The sequence below is a fragment of the Hippoglossus stenolepis genome, chromosome 24, assembly GCF_022539355.2.
Source record: "Hippoglossus stenolepis isolate QCI-W04-F060 chromosome 24, HSTE1.2, whole genome shotgun sequence".
Classification (NCBI taxonomy): Eukaryota; Metazoa; Chordata; class Actinopteri; order Pleuronectiformes; family Pleuronectidae; genus Hippoglossus; species Hippoglossus stenolepis.
In genome coordinates this window covers 7,995,154-8,014,151 of record NC_061506.1, presented here as the reverse complement: position 1 = coordinate 8,014,151, position 18,998 = coordinate 7,995,154, and the positions used below count along the sequence as shown (strand labels likewise).

Sequence of the window (18,998 nt, the reverse complement as noted above, 5' to 3'; positions counted from 1 at the left end):
CAAATATTGATATGAACATGTATAGGACCATACATTTTTTTTGTTGTATTATAATTTAAAAAATTTAAATAACATTTTGGACAGTGGTATCTACCTCTTAATGCATTTTATTGCTGAGAGATAATAACTCGTGATTTTCAATCTGCTAAATGAAACTAAACCAAAGCGCGTGCACACGAGCATCTCAGTGACTGTGCTGCTGATGCAGGGCACGGCAGCGCGCCGCGTCATCCTGCCGGGAGCGCGCCTCCGTTGCCAGTCCCGGACGATGCGGTTGTCTGTGCGCGTCCTCTCCGGTCTCTCCCCCTGCACACCCGGCACCGACCCTCGCGTTCACCCCCTCCGCCAACAACAGACACACGCCAGCCCGCTGTCCGCACGGCGTGTCGGTGTCACCCCTGCACCCTGAGGCCTGTGCACCGACGCGGGGACGCAGCGCTGCGGTGGATCCGGTTCTGGACATGGCGCAGCCGAGGTGTCCGGCTTGGATGAAGGACGCGTTGCGCAGTGGAGGTTGCTCAACTTAGGGAAAACAGAAAACCACGCGTTTGACCTCCGCTTTGTCTGCGAGTGATGCTCTGAGTCTCTGTTGCAGGGGAAACCGAACTCAGGACCCGAGGCCCCACTTGAGGTCCCCGAGCCTCCCTTTGACCACCACACACCGAATCCTCCACCGGGTTTTCCAGCCTCTCGTTGGTTCCTCGCATCATCCGGATAAAGGGTCCGCAGCAGCAGCAGCAGCAGCAGCAGCCATGGTGAATGCAGCAGAGTGCGGGGTGAGAGTGATGTGTCGCTTCAGGCCCCTGAACGAGGCCGAAATCAACAGAGGGGACAAATACATCCCCAAATTCAAAGAGGACGACACCGTGGTGATAACGGTGAGTCCGTCTGCTCCCTGTTGTTGTGATGGAGAGTGTGTGTGAGAGAGGGGCACAACACAAACACTGCAGTGTTTCAGAGGAAAGTCTTCTGGAGCCCTGCAGACAGGCTGGAGATGCCAAGTGCGCAATAAGCATCCAATACTACAGATGTCACAAGATTCTGATGATGTTATATAAATGATTTCATATAATATTGCAGAGGTGTAGTGTTTGATGCAGGAGTATTATGCAGAATAGTGTCATCTAAAACTTGTATCCGCCCCTGTAGGCTTCTTCTTCTTAAAACAGCATCATGACCCATTGCAAATCATGTTTCTAACCAGGTTCTGATAAATGATAGACAGCCTGTTAGTTATAATTCAAGATTTCATCAATATATTTATGCAAAAAGAATCAGACAATCTTCATTTCACACATTTTAACGCGTTAAAACGCCTCAGAGACAAACGGTAACAAAACCAAACCAACGTGACACGACTGTAATGTGTTTACGTGTCATCTAAATCTAATTTAGTTACGTTAGAAACAGGAATTTCTAGAAAATACTTCTACAGTATGAAGAGGAGAAGAGAAAACAGCCTCTAATAGCAGTTGTGTCTTTAACCTTTCATATTAAAATGTATCTGGAGAGACAGGAGTGTGTCAAGGCTCTTTGGGGGCCCCCAGGCAAAAGGGAAGTGGGGCCCCTACATCGTACCAGACCAAACCATTACGAACCAAATCAGTAAGCTTTTGGCAGCAAGCATAATGACAATGACTTTGTTTTCGGCTTTGGTGCCTGGTCATAGCATTTAAGGGCGTTCTCGCAAAATTGTTGTGGCTGCAGTCACCTGCTTTGCCTCCCCTGTCGTAACGCCCCCCCGCCTGCAGAGGGACATGTTTGTGGTTGAAGGGTGTAATCGTTTGAGGGGGGTCAAAGGTTGTACTCACGCTGAGTCACCATCTTTAAAAAAGTGCTGATGCAGGAACTTAGGGAAGAAACGACACAAGCGCTACATAATATATGGTTTAGGCCTTCACATTTTGCACCAGAACATTTCTCCTCTGAAGCCCTGCATTTGTATTTATCTGCACAAAAAAAGAGTCAATGTTGTATTTTATTTGTACCCTCCCCCCTCGCCAATTAGCAGCCCCTGCTCCCCCCGTCTCACCATGACTAAGTGCGCGTCACCACCTCGTGCCATCAATCAAACTGCACTAAAACACATTACCCAGCAGCTCTGACCCTGTGGCAATGGTTTCCCTGCTTTAGTTGTAGAGTCAGAGTGCTGCTGCTGCCAAGTGCTGACAGCTGCTTTTCACTGCGACGAGGCTTTTACCCCCACCAAGAGAAAGAGTTCCTAGCTGGACAAGGGCAGGAGGGGGTGATGGATGATCACACTGAAGCATCCTGGAAGTTACTGGAGCTTTTCCAGCTCAGAATTCCTCATTTGATGCATCAGCGTGACAGAAACAATTCCTTTGTGTTTTGGACTTGATGAATATTGACTGATCGTGACAGGCTCACATCTATGTGCTACCACTTTTTTTACTGCCTTTTTATGAAGATAACAATTCTTGCTGTTTGTTGTCATATCCCTGTTGTTCTAATGTGTCCTGTGCTGGTTTGACAACAGGCCAAGCCGTACGTGTTCGACCGCGTGCTGCCTCCGAACACGTCGCAGGGGCAAGTGTACGACCAGTGCGCCAAACAGATCGTGAAAGGTACGACATGAAGGTTTTAAACCTGCTGCAGGCAAACTGATGAAAAACGTTGCTCTTATGTAACGTTAATCTATTGTCTCTCTGCACACAGACTTAATCTGTCCTCCATCTTTTGTTTTTCATTCTCACTTTACATAATGGAGACATAGAGCATACTTTCTATACAACTGTAGTCTAAAAACTGCAGTACTTCCCTGTTATCATTACCTATTGCTATCTTATTGAGCCTAGAAATGAATTTTACTTCTTGCTAATTGTAGCATATGTATCAGTAAGAGGAATTGGAGCCTGGTAGTTTAACACACGTAATAAAGTAAGTAAATAGGGGGAAGTTAATAGCAATAACAATGTCTGAAAGTAATACAAAAATTGTTGCAGTAGTAACATTTGTATATTAATATTGAATATTCCGTTGCAAAACAAAAGGTTTACTACCACAGAAACCCACAGTACTGTGTGTTATTGTAGTTAACTTTAGGCATTGCCATATTTATAATTGAATTCAATATGATTCCAGATGTGCTGGGCGGTTACAACGGGACCATCTTCGCCTACGGGCAGACGTCGTCTGGGAAGACACACACGATGGAGGTGAGAGACTCGCTCAGTCAACTACAAAACCACAGCGTCCGAAATATCTGGAGCAAGATCTTACAAGCAGTCTACCAATCGATCGGACCCGGAGTCTGAGTCTTTGTGTGAAGACGGCCACTGACCTTTATTATGAGCTCCCATCTCCAGTTCGGAGGATTAGAGCACGGCAGTCATTGTGTAACAGACTTACTGCAAAACGCTAAATCCACTCAAGCTCTTACAGATGTTGAGGTTCGAGGAATGAAAAGCCAGATAGCGGAGACCCACCCTGATGTCCAGGTTCATAGGGTTTGCTTTGAAGGGACATTCACAGATTTGAAGTAGAAAAGGCATAAACTGACTCCAGCAAATTACTCCAGTTCTAATCCACCAAAGGCTCTTTTTAATTCTCCTGGCTTCTTAGTTTTTTGTAAATGTTTAATATCCTTGTACGATATCCGCCGCTGTGTTCAGGGCAAACTGCATGACCCCCAGCTGATGGGAATCATCCCTCGCATCGCCCATGACATCTTTGACCACATCTACTCCATGGACGAGAACCTTGAGTTTCACATCAAGGTAAAGAAAAAAAAGAACTTATAGTTTATAGTTATTTAATAGTTTTAGTTTTTTTATATGGACAATTTTCCAATTTTCCCAATTTCTCTGTGCAGGTCTCTTATTTTGAAATCTACATGGACAAGATTAGAGACCTGCTGGATGGTAAGTGTGCAACGATCGATACACATGTTGCTATTTTGCTTGTTAAAAGCCATTTTGCAACAAGAGACGTGTGATTTCTGCTTCATTTTAAGTGTCGAAGACGAACCTCTCGGTGCATGAAGACAAAAACAGAGTGCCCTATGTCAAGGTTGGTGAACAGCACATACAAAATTTGATTAATTATCCAAATATCAGTTAATACTGTAATATCTGTAATAATAATAATATTCCATATAACAAAGATGATCTTCCTCTCTCAGGGTTGTACTGAACGTTTTGTGTCCAGTCCAGAGGAGGTGATGGATGTTATCGACGAGGGCAAAGACAATCGGCACGTGGCGGTCACCAGTACGTATCCCTGCACCCGTATTTCATCTTAATGTCTTTGTCTCCATTTCCACCGACACTGGCACCTGTAGCTCGGTAAATGGAGATGTTGCTCTCTTGGTCCTTTTGTATGTTGTTGGGTCGCTCCAGACTGAAACATCTCAACAGCTGCTGGACAGAGAATCGTAATATTTCCTACAGACATTCATGGCTTCGAGGTTTTGCCACTTTAAAAGGAATCCTTATTTTGCAGACATGAATGAGCACAGCTCCCGCAGCCACAGCATCTTCCTCATCAACATCAAGCAGGAGAACATCGAGACGGAGAAGAAGCTGTCGGGGAAGCTCTACCTGGTCGACCTGGCCGGCAGCGAGAAGGTCAAACCAGAAAACAAATGGAATTAATGTTTGGTTTCAGGGTGTGTTTAATGAACTGACAAGTTGATAACGCTGTGAGTTGATTGTTTGAACAGGTGAGTAAGACGGGAGCTGAGGGAGCGGTGCTGGACGAGGCCAAGAACATCAACAAATCTCTGTCGGCGCTGGGCAACGTCATCTCAGCTCTGGCCGAGGGAACAGTTAAGTCGATCGCAATTCCGTCTCTAACTTCCACGAGCGTCAGTGTGGCGTCGCCTCGTCGTGACACAGAGATGCGTTTCTTTCTTTTTCTTTCTCTCCAGAAAACCCACGTGCCGTACAGGGACAGCAAGATGACCCGGATCCTGCAGGACTCGCTGGGCGGAAACTGCCGCACCACCATCATCATCTGCTGCTCGCCGTCCGTCTACAACGAATCCGAGACCAAGTCCACGCTCATGTTTGGACAGAGGTACCTGTCACATTAATCTTTCAGCTCCTAAGTACTGACCTATCAACGGGAGAAAGTAGACGATGTCCATACATGAGTGACAGTTTCTCACTGCCCCTCAGGCGCTTTAGCCGCTTTCTACTTAAATATGTGAGTCTGATAATATCAGAGAATTATTAGGATTATTTGTTTTTACTTCCACTTTTCAATTTCAGACAAAATTCTATGTTTTGAGTATGAAAAACAAAGTTAGGAATTTTCGAAATTGCCAACACATACTAAAACTGCTCATTGTGTGTGTTGGCTGATAAACAAGCACTAAATGCACAATGCAACACATACACATATAAATGCATCTATGGCTCTCGGCTTCATCCTGTTTCTCTGAGGTGTAATTAATCCGTCCTCATCACCAAACATTGTTCTCCTCAGAGAATTGAAAGATGAAATACAACAATAAGAAACACCCACATTTGTGTATCATGTCCTTCAGTCACAGACTTTCACGCGGGTTATTTTCTTGCATTCATTGCAGTGATATGTGCAATAACGATTTCAGGAAACGCTATGAACTAATGAAAACACATTCAACTTCTTTTAAATTCATTTGGACTAAAACAAACCCTTTTAAAGATTCATTGTTAAAACACGTTACAGCCGTTCTCTGAAAGAATATCTGATGTCGTGAACATTAAATCATCTGCTCTTTGAATATAAGGGAGTCCAAACTTTTTACAATCCAATATCCCAAAAGATATATTGTCTTATAAGAGACTTCAACAATTGAGACTCCTCATTTCAGTCTAAATATAGAGAACGATGCAACCACCTCTGATACTAATAGTTTTTGTTATTGGAAGCAAATTAAAAGTGAGACAAATTAGGGCAATGGCTGACGTCAGTGCTGAACACTAGCAGCCAGATGGCTCTGAGTTTCACACTGTGCATCCGGGTTTCTTCCTATTTATAGATCGCTACGGAGAAACCCACCACACCTTGTTTGTTTGTTGGTCTCTGTGGTCTCTGGTTCCCGCTCTGTATTCTCCCTCGTCTCTTATCTCACTGGGTTTGCTTCACACGCACAAACACTCAACAATTTCATTTCACTAAGTCAAATAGATACTATGATGGAGCTTTTTAAAAGCGACGGATAACATTTTTACGGAACATCTTACGTCTTCGTCCTGCCTAATGAAACTCGGTGTTAAAACCGAACTGCTCTCACTCAATCGCGACAGTGTCCGAGTTCAAAGTGCTTATGTAATCGAGCGTTAGCAGCAGCGATGGGACGTGGCTGATGGGCCAGTGCTGTGCAGCCATCTGCCCTCTGTGCCCAGGAAATGAAGTGTTTCAGGCTCAAATGAGATTTTTTCCTCATCAGAGGGGGAAGATGTGGAAAGGCTCCTCTGGCAGATAACAACATGGCAGCCTCTCACAGTTTGCATCCTTTCAAATTGGACTATCTGCGGCAACAGCTCGCTGAGGATGTTTGAATCATGCGGTAGTTTAGCAGTAAGAAGAGGAGAAAAGCACGTGGGTGTTCCGGTAGATTCTACTGACAAATGAAGCTCATAAAATGAATTCCTTTTAACATACTAAACTAGAACGGCCCTCAGTAGAGCCCATACTTCCATCAAGGCTCAATATTCTCCTTAAATTCAATCAAGCTGCACAAATTGCACATCTATCCATTTTTCTCATGAATTATTTTCTGTGAAAATGGTGAAAATCTCTGAAAATGCCTTGTTGCACAATGTTTAAGATTTAAAATCCTTTACCCTCATACACACTGTATCAGTCCTCCAAGTTCCGTGGTAATCTGTAAAGTAGTTTTTCCATATTCCTGCTTAAAAACAACAACAACCATAATGGACAGGGGTGAAAATATATATCTCCTTGGCGGAGGTAAAAACAAGATGAGATGCTCCAGAGGGATTCGTGAATGCAAAGACTTTCTACTTAGCTTGACTTAAAACCAGATCACTTTTTAAATGCTGCCAAATTGATTTAATATTAAGGAAAAATATCTTTAAAACCTCTTCAAACTATAAATTCCGTTTGTGCTCTTGGGAAAAAGCCTTAAACTCGATCTTGGTCTTCACTTGAAGTTAACCTCAAATCAAACCCATACTTTCATATATTAATATGATTTTCGTTTGTGATTCGGCCTCAGCTCCGTTCAAATGTGATAAGAGGCTGGTAATAGGAAGTCACTCCATGTACTAAAGAAAATGATAAAGGTAGAGATGGGGCAGAAACAATCTGTCAGCGTCCAAACCGACCTCACTCTGCTCCGTCTGCGACTGTTTAGAGCCAAGACCATCAAGAACACGGTGTCGGTGAACCTGGAGCTGACGGCCGAGGAGTGGAAGAAGAAATACGAGAAGGAGAAGGACAAGAACAAGGGCCTGAAGAGCGTCATCCAGAGGCTGGAGGCCGAACTCAACCGCTGGAGGAACGGTGAGGAAAAAAAACTCAAAGTAAATAATTGTCTTCCAGAGGTTGTAAATCCTCGAGGTTTCTGGGATCCCGATTGAGATAGAGATGGACCATAACATACTCATCAAACCGTTCACTGCTCCCTTGCTCCCTCCTGGCTGCAGCATAGGTCATAAACCCTGCCTCATCCCTATTAGCAGATGGGACATGGCCCAAACATCGAAATATATATCAAATCCATTTTTCACAAAGACTGTTTCTGCCATTTAACTGCAGGTAGCTCCCATCACACTGATGCATGTTCAAGTGCTAATTTTTCTACTGCCCAGACTCCAAATGACTTCATCAGTTTGGATGATTGCCTTAATGCCTTAATTTCTGGATGGTGGGAGGAAGTTGTCCATCCTTTTATAGAATCTATGTTTATGCTGATAACAGATGAGGATACAAATTCCTAATTGTACCTCATATATGCTTAGATGATATATAAACACAATCGTTCATCATTGTACTGTCTGTTTTCATTCTGTTTGTCTGTTTCTGAGACTGCAGTGTCTGCTTCACAGCATCCCTCCGCCTTTTCTCCATCACTGTTGCATGGTAACCACTGAAACCCCGCCTCCGCCCACCCCTCCTCTCTCACTCGCTTTCCCTTCTCCTCTTTGCGTCAGCGTCTCTCTACTCTCCCTCTTTCTCAATCTGGTCATTGTTGATTTTTTTTTTTTTCAATTCCCAAGCGGGTGCTGATAACACTCCCCCACCTTAGCAACAAATCAGCCCACACTCTTTGCGCACACACACACACACACACACACTATGCTGATGCGGTGCTTGTGCCGTGACTCAGCTGCCGGCTCCGTGCCGAGCCTTTTACACAGAGCAGCACTTCACCTCCTCCGTCTGTCCTCTCCTCCGTCGTCTCCTCTGCTGTTGGCTTTCGTCAGTGTTGAAGAAAAAGCTCAATTAAGAAGTCAATAATTATTGAGACAGCAGTTATTTGTCTGCTGGGATCACAGTGCTGCCAAAAGGCTGCAGACACACTTAGCTCTGGTTTACATCACGTAATCACAAGATGACATGATTTTACTGTAAACACATGTGTGCAGTATATTTGATTCAGTGTACTGCCAAGATATTTTGGTTCAATTATTATTATTCAGGCAAAAAAAAAAAAATTATGATTATGATTTTAGAGGTGAAAAATATCGTCCCAGCAGAAGCCACAGTGGTTTGGGGACTAGTCCATAAAATGTGCAGATCTTCATTTCTGCTGAGAAAGAATATGATTGAAGTTTGATGTATCATATAGCGCCACCTCCAGGCAACCGAAGTCCCATCAGCCTAAAGGCCAGGGGTTTAAAGGTTCATGTTTTCAGAGACTCCCACCTGGTTTTACTGTTCACATGAAATGTTGCATCGTTGACTTCGGCAAGTTTTAGTAACAGTCAAACGCAGACCAGCCTCTAATCTTACTTCAGAGGGGACGTGGGAGGGGGACGTGGGAGGAGGACGTTTTCAAAGCTCCATCCAGCTTAGCCTGATGAAAGCGGCTGAAAGAGACGTTTTCCCACGAATGACATTTTGTCTTATTAAAGTTTCAAGCATCTAGAATTTTTGGCTTTTATTTTTCTTGTATAACAAATCTGCTGGAATAAATCCCTATAAAATCTGAATTATATAACAAGTTTGCATTTCTGTTTAGTTCAAGTTGTTAGATCAGCATGTTTACTAGTAAATGATCTAACACACGAGTGCACATTACAGGGGAGAACGTCCCGGAGGAGGAGCAGCTGAGCGCCAAAGATCAGAAGAGCATCGAGTGCGACAACACCCCCGTCATCGACAACCTGCCGCCGGCCGGAGGAGGCGTCGCCGTCTGTGGCGAGGAGCGCAGCAAGTTCGAGGAGGACATCAGCAACCTGTACAAGCAGCTGGACGACAAGGTGAGGCCGAGGGAGAGGCTGACGTGGCTCCTCCACACATATTGCCTGGTCAAGTGTCTGTCATGTTTTTGGTCAGTGCCCTTTTCCCTTCTCTGAAATCCCCATCAAACACGGAGGAGAACATTATTTAAACTTGTTAAATAGATGTTAACGTCTGGATATAGGTTTTGAAAGCCTGACTTATTTTACTCTTGTTTCTTAAGGATGATGAGATCAACCAACACAGTCAGCTGTCTGAGAAACTCAAGGAACAGATGCTGGATCAGGAAGAGGTGGGTTAAACACGTCTATCTGTGTCGGTGTGGACGCCTTTTTTTCCTTGTACTTACCGACACCCCACATCCTCCCAGCTGCTGGCATCGACGCGGCGAGACTACGAGAAGATCCAGGAGGAGCTGTGCCGGCTGCAGGCGGAGAACGAGCTGGCCAAGGAGGAGGTGAAGGAGGTGCTGCAGGCTCTGGAGGAGCTGGCCGTCAACTACGACCAGAAGAGCCAGGAGGTGGAGGAGCGGGATCAGACCAACATGCTGCTGGCCGAGGAGCTGCAGCAGAAGACGGTGGGTTGTACATATTTATATATATTTTTTACAGTGTTTAATCTGATCTTGATAAGATGGTGCAACAAGTATGAGCACAATTATTTCCCAGGGTCTGACGTGGCTGAAATAAAGTATCTTTTCACATCCCAGCGATTGCCAGAAATTCTCTTTTTGGTTAAGTTTTGGAATAACTCGTTCCTCCTGCAAAAAGCTGTAAAGCAGTGTTCCAATCTTGTTATAATAACTTCTGTGATAATTATAACTTTAATTCCAGAAAGGCTGTTGGTAGACCCTTTATAATATCTCACTTAAATAGTATGTGTTGTGAACTAGTATTTAAAGCATGTTTCTTTAAAGATGTAATTTGATGTGTATGATGGGAAAGATTATAAATAGAATATTGTTAAATGATTATTTTAATAAGGTAATTTATACCTAGAATCTTTGCAAAAATGGAAGATAAACCCTCCTGTTTACTTCTTGTGTGTGTGTGTGTGTGTGTGTGTTGTCAACAGGTGCTGTTGTCGGTGGTGCAGAGGGAGCTGGGTCAGCTGCAGGAGCTGAACGGCCTTCAGAGGAAGAGAGCCGCCGAGGTCCTCAACCTGCTGCTGCGGGACCTCAGTGACATCGGCGCCATCATTGGCACCAGCGACGCCAAGGCCGCCGGGGTGAGCGCGCACACACACACACACACACACACACTGTATAAACACATACAGTCACACATCATTCCCCCAGTCTGACGCCCCAACCTCCCCTCTGTACCCCCCCCCAGTCCTCAGAGACGAACGGGAATGGCTCGGCGGTGGAGGAGGAGTTCACGGTCGCTCGCCTCTACATCAGCAAGATGAAGTCAGAGGTCAAGTCGCTGGTCAACCGCAGCAAACAGCTGGAGAGCGCTCAGGCAGACGCCCACCGCAAGATCCAGGCCAATGAGAAGGAGCTGTCATCCTGTCAGCTGCTCATCTCCCAGGTAACCGTGGTCACCTGACGGCTATCCTGTGGCGTGTCCTGTAGCATCCGGGGGTCATTTATTTATCTGGTTTAGAGCGGCTTGGCCATTTTTACCCATAAATGTTGAACAATGTCCTGTTAAATGTCTTTAAAACACGATTGAATTATGACCATCCATGGTTTCACATTGTGTCCAGCACCAGGCCAAGATCAGGTCTCTGACTGACTACATGCAGAACATGGAGCAGAAGAAGAGACAGCTGGAGGAGAGTCAGGATGCTCTGACTGAGGACCTGACCAAACTGCAGGCTCAGGGTCAGTGCACGACAAATCCCTTCTAAACAAACCGCTTTTTGTGCGCATACCATTCAAGCTAATGGTACGAGTGTTTCAAGTGACCCGCATCATTCCACATCCTCCGTCAGGTAAAACCACATCCTCTCGGACTAAAAACTGAAAGTAATTTGTCGTCTCCATTGTTTCTCAGAGAAAAGACACGAGATGACGGGGCTGGAGAAGGAGGACATCGGCCGACTGGATGGAGGCGAGGAGATCAAGGTGAACTGCTACAGTCAAGTTACGTTTCATTTCAGAGCCGGCCCCAGAACTTATACATCACAAGCTTAAGATAGGCTGCTAGTGTAATACTTCCTTCTTAGTCGTGTTTGATCCAAAACTGGCAACAATGAAATTAGTATGTATGTAACCTAGAAGGGCCCCTCCTGCAGTGGGTAAACAATTCACGTGTTGGACAGTAAAATTATTAATGTAATATACAACAAAAAGTTGTATGTCAAATGTATGTCATGTTTGATGTAAACTAATATCCTTCAGAGGAATAATGGGTTCAAGTGCGTAGAAAAGCTGGTCTGTCCCCTGTACAGGACCAGCCCTGTGTCACTAATGTGTCCTTTTGACTCCGTCCTCCAGAAAACACTGGAGGAGCAGCTGGAAAACCACAGGGAGGCTCATCAGAAGCTGCTCAGCCGCCTCCGAGACAAGCAGAGGATGCTGGATGAGCTGACCGAGTAGGGAATCAACACACACACACACACACACACACACACACACACACACACACACACACACACACACACACACACACACACACACACACACACACACACACACACACACACACACACACACACACACACACACACACACACACACAAAACTGGTGATAGCAGCACTTACAACATCTGAGATACTTGAGTAATCACTAGTTGCAGTTTTTAGTTTGAGGTCAAAATGAGGTGAGGACAACAGCATTTGATTTACTGGGATTTCTCTTTCCCTCAGTCTGAACCAGGGTCTTTTACTGGAGCAGGAGAGACTCATGTCAGACTACGACAAAGTGAAGGCTGAAGAGCAGGAGAAGGATGCCAAGCTGCAGAAACTGATGTAAGTACCAGTTTACCCATGCAATTCATTGAAGGGTGCAGAGCTTATGTAGCTTAAGATGTTATGCAAGTGTTGGGATAACGTGTGTGTGGTTTCTGTCCAGTCTGCTGAATGAACAGAGGGAAGAGGCCAAAGAGGACTTGAAGGGGCTGGAGGAGACTGTGGTGAGTCTGAAAGCTTTGGTTGCCAGTTGAATTCCCGACCCAAGAATGGCCGCACAGTAACGTACGGTCATGTAATGTTGCTTTTTCTCTATTCTCTCAGGCCAAAGAGTTGCAGACTCTCCACAACCTCCGCAAAATGTTCATTCAGGAACTCACCACACGGGTTAAAAAGGTACTAGACCATCCTCTGCTGTTCAGTGTCGTTTTTGTGAAAATGCCAGTTAAACCTCAATATTTTTATATTTTAGAGTGCGGAGCTGGATTGTGAGGAGGGACTTGGCAACGGTGCCCAGAAACAGAAGATTTCCTTCCTGGAGAATAACTTGGAGCAGCTCACCAAGGTTCACAAGCAGGTGAAGTAACTAACATGTGATGGGACGGACGGACGGACGGACGGACGGACGGACGGACGGACGGACAGACTCAGTCTGACTCACTCACTCACACTCACAGACTGACTGATTGAGACTCACTCACTGACTGACTGAGTATGCATAAGCAGAGATAATATTTAGTGTGGTATAATGGTAAAATTTTCCATTACACATACTAATATGTGTAAATGTAATTTTTGTTTTACACCAGCTGGTCCGAGACAACGCGGACCTTCGCTGTGAACTGCCCAAACTGGAGAAGCGTCTCCGTGCCACAGCCGAGCGAGTCAAAGCCCTGGAGAATGCACTGAAGGACGCCAAGGAGAACGCCATGAGGGACCGCAAGCGCTACCAGCAGGAGGTGGACCGCATCAAAGAGGCTGTGCGGGCCAAGAACAGGAGGGGCTACTCTGCGCAGATCGGTGAGAGAATATGATGTGGATGCTTCTTGTGGTTTACTCTCACCCCCGCAAACAAAAATAAGTTAGGAGACAAAAAAACAATAATTTGAATATGAATAATCGTTCGCTCTTTGTGTTTCAGCAAAGCCCATCCGTCCAGGCCACCATCCACTGTCATCCCCCATCAGCAGCTGCATCAAGACCGGAGGCATCTACACCCACTAAAACCACAACAGCAAGTTTAACCCTGTGAGTACGCTTTGTCATTTCAAATGTCGTTAAAAACCTTTTGTTACATAAAGCAAATAATAAAAAAATCATGATATATAAAAGCAGACTGTTGTTTTTGCATCTTTCTGATGTCATCTTGGTTCCTTCCTGCAGACGGACCACAAACGACTCCACGCATGCCGACCAGTCCACCTGGAGCCACAAGCCCCGCCCCTTACAGTGGGAGCACCAGCGGGAGATCATCACAACAGTTTGTCGTTTGAAAAACTCACCGATTTCATTTGCTTCAGGCCTCATTTCTGACTTTACGCAACAGAACAACGTGTAACGTTTATAAACGAGGCCCTGAGTTTCTCTATGAAGGATTACGACATGAATTAGAAGTTTAGCAGGTGACTTGTTGCGTCTCTGTTTTTTTCACTTACGACTGCAACTTGCTTCCGAAGCTTGACGAGCCAAGTGGAACAGACCAACCTCTAGATTATTCATTTAATCCTAAACCAGCATTCACTCATTTAAAAGAATACTTTTGACATTTTGGGAAATATGCTTATTTGCTTTCTTAAAAAGATGGGGGGGGTGGTCTTTGAGAGTATCTCATCGTTAAGTTAAGGCGGAAATGAAATTCACTTACTTTATGCAGTTAACACACTTATTGACGCACAGCTCGTAATGTGTCCCCCCCCCTCAAAATACTCTGTTGGATTTCTGTACAAATATCTTGAGCCGTGTCCTTTTTGACAATCGTCCAAAAAACCCGCCATCGAGCTTTAGAACGTATTTTCATAATCTGTGCTGTTTGTATAAAATCTCATGACCCTCGAATATTGCTAAAGTCTTTTTTTTGAAAGTCCAAAATTACATTAGCTTCTGTCCCCTGACGACACAACATTTAAATCATGTTTTAAGAAAGTGTAAAGATTTAATTTAACGGATTTGTTTAGTGTCATTTTATCGTCTATTTGCGTTTCAGGATTTTGAAGTTATAAAATTGTATATCATTTTAAATTATAAGATGTTGCCTGCTTGCATTGTTCTGTAGCCCTGCAGGGACACTGACCAGCCAATCAGATGTTCCTCGGACTTGGACAGTAGGAGAAGGCCTATTTAAACTTTCCTTAAATCTCTAATTTAAGTCCTATATTAACATTTATGAAACTGGAAAGTTCCTGATCAGCAAGTCAGAGGACTTAAAACCCAATTTAGTTAAAAAAAACTAAAGCAGACAAATTAAAGGCCCCCCCCCCCTATCTTGAAATCCCTGCCCTCTGATTGGCTGAAAAGTCTGTTTTTCACTCTGCCACACCTTGTGCCTTTGGAAACACCTGGACCACCTGACTAACAGACTTCAGTGGGTTGACCATTGTTCAGAATTATTTAAGAATCAACGTGGTTAAATATACTTACATATAAATGCCCCCTGCACCTTCCTAAAAGCAAAAGATTGTTATCAACGAGAGCCCTTTACCCTCTAGTCAAAGATTGGTTTGCGCTGCTTTCCGTTGTGCTGCCGGCTGAGCATGTTTTTTTGAATGTACATTAGCGCCGACACACCGGACGGCTCTCAAGGCGACAGAGCGTCGGTATAATTGCTTTTAACATCACGACTCTGAGCCAGATTATCTCCCTCCTCATTCGATGTCTAATCATTGGAGGGTGGTTGTCGGGGCAGCCGCATCCGCCCTGTCCACGTTGAACAAGTGAATGTTACTGCATGGAGTAGAGCTCGTGTTGAAAGGCATGCTCAGGGAGGGTGAACGGGCGGTTTGTATACGAGATGCGTTTACCTCATCGTGATGTACATTTTGAGTTTGCACATTGTTTTGTTTTTCAGTTCCCTTCATTTCTTTTGGCTGTGGCATCATATCTGAATATACCAACAGATGCTAATAAAGATGTATCTATTTAACTTTCATTTTTGGTGTTTTTTTTAAATGAGATTACAGGCTTTCAGATATCGTCATGATATAATCTTTAATCCCTATACATACATCTCCCTCTGTAACATTGCACATCATCGTCATCTTCAGTTTTTGGACAGAACACACAGATGGGGTATTTTGGTCAGGTCACGAGTAAATCAATAAAAAGAATCAATAAATAATAGAAAAATCTTCTCCACACTATCACATATAAAGTTCTACATATTGAATACAACAATGTAACAGGACGGTTAAACCATTGTATCTGTACAAATAGATTTTCACATGTTCTTGTCACATATTTCACATACTTTATGATATACTGCACTTTTGGCCAACATTACAGAAAAGCGACAGGTTACAGGGCGTAACCTCGGTTCTCTGAGTCTTGAAAGGTTCCCCCGAGAGTGAGGATACTTATCATTAACGAGTTTCTCTTCTCCAAACCTGGGTCAAATAATATTTAAAAGTCATTTTTAGAGTTAAGAATTTCATCCTGTGTTCTTACTCACTGGTAAATATTATTTGGCCCAGGTGTCACATTTTTTTTTACAGAAGTTATCCAAGCTGAGGAGCTGGGATAACTTCTTTTTCCTCTTGCATTCAACATGATGCTGGCGGACGATGTTTATGTTATAAAGCCAACACACTGCACACTTTTACTGCAGAGAAAAATGAAATCAGTTGACGGTAACAAACACTCTGGTAAACAACATGGTCAGGGCCGGGGTTTTCTCAAAAAAGCATCTTTTGACTACGTCCGTCTCCGCAAAATCCACAATGATGCAGATAAAAGCTCAAAATGTTGAATTTGATCCAACCTTGTCCACCCAATGTTGCAAATATATAAATATGTTTTGGAGATTTGGTTTTAAGTCAAAGGGCAACTGCACTTACTTCAGTTCCTCACCTCTCTTTTGAAAAACTCCTTTATTCCCACGTTGGAAACCTCTGAGGGCTCGTTCACAGCCGAGTGCCGGTGAGGGGTCACATTGGGTTTGGTCGCCCACCTGGGGGTCATGTGACAGACGTTAGAGTGACATGGGGAGGAGTTGTGAACGACCTGCACTCAACAGGAGGCGGTATGCAGCACCACTATCATGGGCAACAATCCAATCTTTAATTTAGTCAAGTTTTCATCTAGATTTCACGTATTTTATTCCAGAAAAGGAAAAAAATGAGTGATTGCTTAAGTAAACTTTAAATATTTGTTCAGTTTTGAAATGTCTATCATTTTAATCATCTAATCCAGGGGTCGGCAACCTTTTTGACAATAAGTGCCAATGTGAAAATGTTCTTGTTAATTAGTGTGCCATATCAACACATTTTGATGTTAAGTTTTATTATTGAACCACATTAATATTTCCAACAGACATGTCATTTTATTCCATCCATATTGGCTATATATAGAACAACACTTCAAACAAACATGTTTATCTCATTATGATTGCAATAATAAGTCGTTGGCAGTGGCAAAGACTTTGAGAGAGTTGGCTTCTCCTACCTGGACACCACGTTTGATCGATTCTCCCTCGTCTGCCTGATCTTTGAAACGTGATGCTTCTTCTTATTATTATTTAATGGCGATTGGCACCCAGCCTATGGCGCATTACTGGCACCTAGTGGCTGGGAGGTGTTAACATCGATCAAGCTAAATAATACAGGCTGCGTGACGGCAAAACCTTTGAACATTTCTTTAATAAGAAATCGCCTGTGTGCCAGTGATTATGGCGCCGCGTGCCATCGCCTGAGGTTGCTGACCCCTGATCTAATCTATCAAAAATAAATGGACAGTTTGAATTTATCTGCATGATTGCGCACATGTCGCAACTTAATCAAAAGCTGCACATGGCAAACACCGCCCTGGTCATTCAGTACAGTTGCAACACAGACGCACACACGTTCACATGCATCCTCCACCTTTCACACAACCATACAGCACCCGTGTGCACACCCCCACGCACACAAACACCCACAGAAACAGACGACCGTAACGACAAAGCTCGATGTACGCGCTTTTGGATCTACACCCAGGAGTCAGGGGAGCCCGTGAACTTGTTGGCCTTGTTTGAAGGCCTCCGCGTGGTGGAGTAGAAGTCCACGTAGTTGGTGTTGGCTTTGAACCGGAGGGACTGGCTGGCGTAGCCGTCGGGGGAGGACGGGGTCAGGTGGACCGGCTCGTCGTCGTACTGCTCCTCTCCAAAGTCTTGTGGGGACGACAGGTACATTCTGTAGCTGTTGTAGTTCTTCCTGTCGGGCTCATCGTAGAATGGCTCTGGGTGCTGGGACACGAACAAAGAAGTAAATTATTGACCAGGCAATAATGATTATGTTACTGCAAATGCTGACATTTAAGAAGCTAGAGCCATGTTTGCATAAAATGTGACTTAGAACTAATGATTTAAAAGATTGTCGATTCTTTTTCTGTCAAACGACAACAAGCAACAATGTGGCTAAACGTATGAAGAAAGTTCTGACCTGGGATCTTCTCAAATCCTCCCCTGACTGGGAAGAATATGTCCCGATGAAATACGGCGTTTTCTTCTCAGACCCTGAGCACAGATTGGAGAAAAACGTAAGACAAAAACACCAGTGGAGCCATACGTAGATCCCTGAGGGACGCCATCAGTAAAGGCTAATTAATGCAAACCTGTGTACTGCTGTTTGTGTAAACTGTTGTCTCCGTAATAGGTGTCGAGTTGCATAGATGACTGCGCCCTCTGATAGTTTGAACTGTGTCCTCGTATCCCGAGCATCGCTGGAGAAGATGTTGCACTACCACCTGAGAAAAAAAAACACAAAAGCATATTTTTCTCATAAAAACATTACTCGTCCACAGGTGTGTGCGTTCGCTTCTCATTGGTTTTTCCAAATTGTTCGCAAAGGAAGATCTGGGACCGTCGGGTTTGACCACTCTCACCTGATTGGATAACAGGAGACATCTGCAGAGGGCTGGTGGGCAGGGTCGGCTGGGAGCGGTAGCGGTCTCGCTCCAGGGTGGAGACGGGAGTGACGAAGTGGGTGTAGTTCCATCCGTCCTGCACAGAGTTTACATCGGCCCAGTCAAAAATAAGATTGTGAGTTTAACATTCTGTCTGTGGTTACATGTGTCTTTTATTGTTTAAGTATCGGTCGACCATATATGTGAATTATGTTGTTACATATTACAGCTTTTGTTTCCTGTTGAATTTTTGTGCTGGTTCTGACCTGCTTGTAGAGGTTCCGCAGCTCCCTGTACTGCCACAGTGTGTTCAACACCTGAGCCGCTGCCTTCACAACCTTCATCGAGTACCTGCGAAGAAATATAACATCACAGAATAATGATTCCATGAGGGTTAATGTTTTAAAATCAAAAGTAATTAAAGTTTAAAGGTCAACAATCGTCTGCTGTTTCTTACCCTTTCCCTCGCCCTTTGCTGATGTCCACCAGCCTCTCAATGCCGCCGCTGTCCGCTAAAGCTTTGGCGTTCTCCATGTTGCGGCTGGTGACCTCGTGCAGCGTGCAGCACACCGACGCCACCGTGTCGTCCGACAGCACCGATGGGCTGCTGCCGGGCAGCCGGTTCACCAGATCGCGCATGGCATACTTTCCTGCAGTGGGAGACATGGCA

At 44.4% G+C, this 18,998-nt stretch overlaps 2 protein-coding genes across 4 annotated transcripts in view; one reads left to right on the top strand and one right to left on the bottom strand.

Annotated features, from left to right (window-relative positions):
• The first annotated feature begins 202 nt into the window (after positions 1-202).
• LOC118103422 (kinesin heavy chain-like) lies at positions 203-15,374 on the top strand. Its single transcript, XM_035150351.2, has 26 exons — positions 203-878; positions 2,498-2,585; positions 3,103-3,176; positions 3,633-3,737; positions 3,833-3,881; positions 3,974-4,029; positions 4,142-4,229; positions 4,462-4,586; positions 4,682-4,786; positions 4,889-5,037; positions 7,328-7,476; positions 9,220-9,398; positions 9,602-9,670; positions 9,749-9,955; positions 10,453-10,605; positions 10,713-10,910; positions 11,089-11,206; positions 11,379-11,449; positions 11,822-11,919; positions 12,194-12,295; positions 12,399-12,459; positions 12,560-12,631; positions 12,708-12,812; positions 13,045-13,255; positions 13,377-13,483; positions 13,619-15,374. Exons 1-25 carry the CDS (start codon positions 753-755, stop codon positions 13,457-13,459), a joined length of 2,841 nt encoding a protein of 946 aa, XP_035006242.2. The 5' UTR covers positions 203-752; the 3' UTR covers positions 13,460-13,483; positions 13,619-15,374.
• Positions 15,375-16,759: 1,385 nt separating this feature from the next.
• LOC118103421 (plakophilin-4) overlaps positions 16,760-18,998 on the bottom strand; it is a 30,913-nt gene continuing 28,674 nt past the window's right edge. For all 3 annotated transcript variants that reach the window (XM_035150347.2, XM_035150348.2, XM_035150350.2), the window contains 6 exons: positions 18,786-18,978; positions 18,595-18,679; positions 18,308-18,425; positions 18,038-18,169; positions 17,866-17,939; positions 16,760-17,669 (listed from right to left, as the gene is read on the bottom strand). In XM_035150347.2, coding sequence (XP_035006238.2) covers positions 17,412-17,669; positions 17,866-17,939; positions 18,038-18,169; positions 18,308-18,425; positions 18,595-18,679; positions 18,786-18,978 — 860 coding nt within the window. In that variant the 3' untranslated portion in view covers positions 16,760-17,411. The remainder of the gene's footprint in view (positions 17,670-17,865; positions 17,940-18,037; positions 18,170-18,307; positions 18,426-18,594; positions 18,680-18,785; positions 18,979-18,998) is intronic.

What these genes read in the sequence shown, in the direction of transcription:
- LOC118103422 (XM_035150351.2), top strand. Translation starts at nt 753, where the DNA reads ATGGTGAATGCAGCAGAGTGCGGGGTGAGAGTGATGTGTCGCTTCAGG. An exon ending in CAGCTCTGGCCGAGGGAACA is followed by an intron (nt 4,787 to 4,888) that starts GTTAAGTCGATC and finishes CTTTCTCTCCAG; the next exon opens with AAAACCCACGTGCCGTACAG. An exon ending in GTCAGCTGCTCATCTCCCAG is followed by an intron (nt 10,911 to 11,088) that starts GTAACCGTGGTC and finishes CATTGTGTCCAG; the next exon opens with CACCAGGCCAAGATCAGGTC.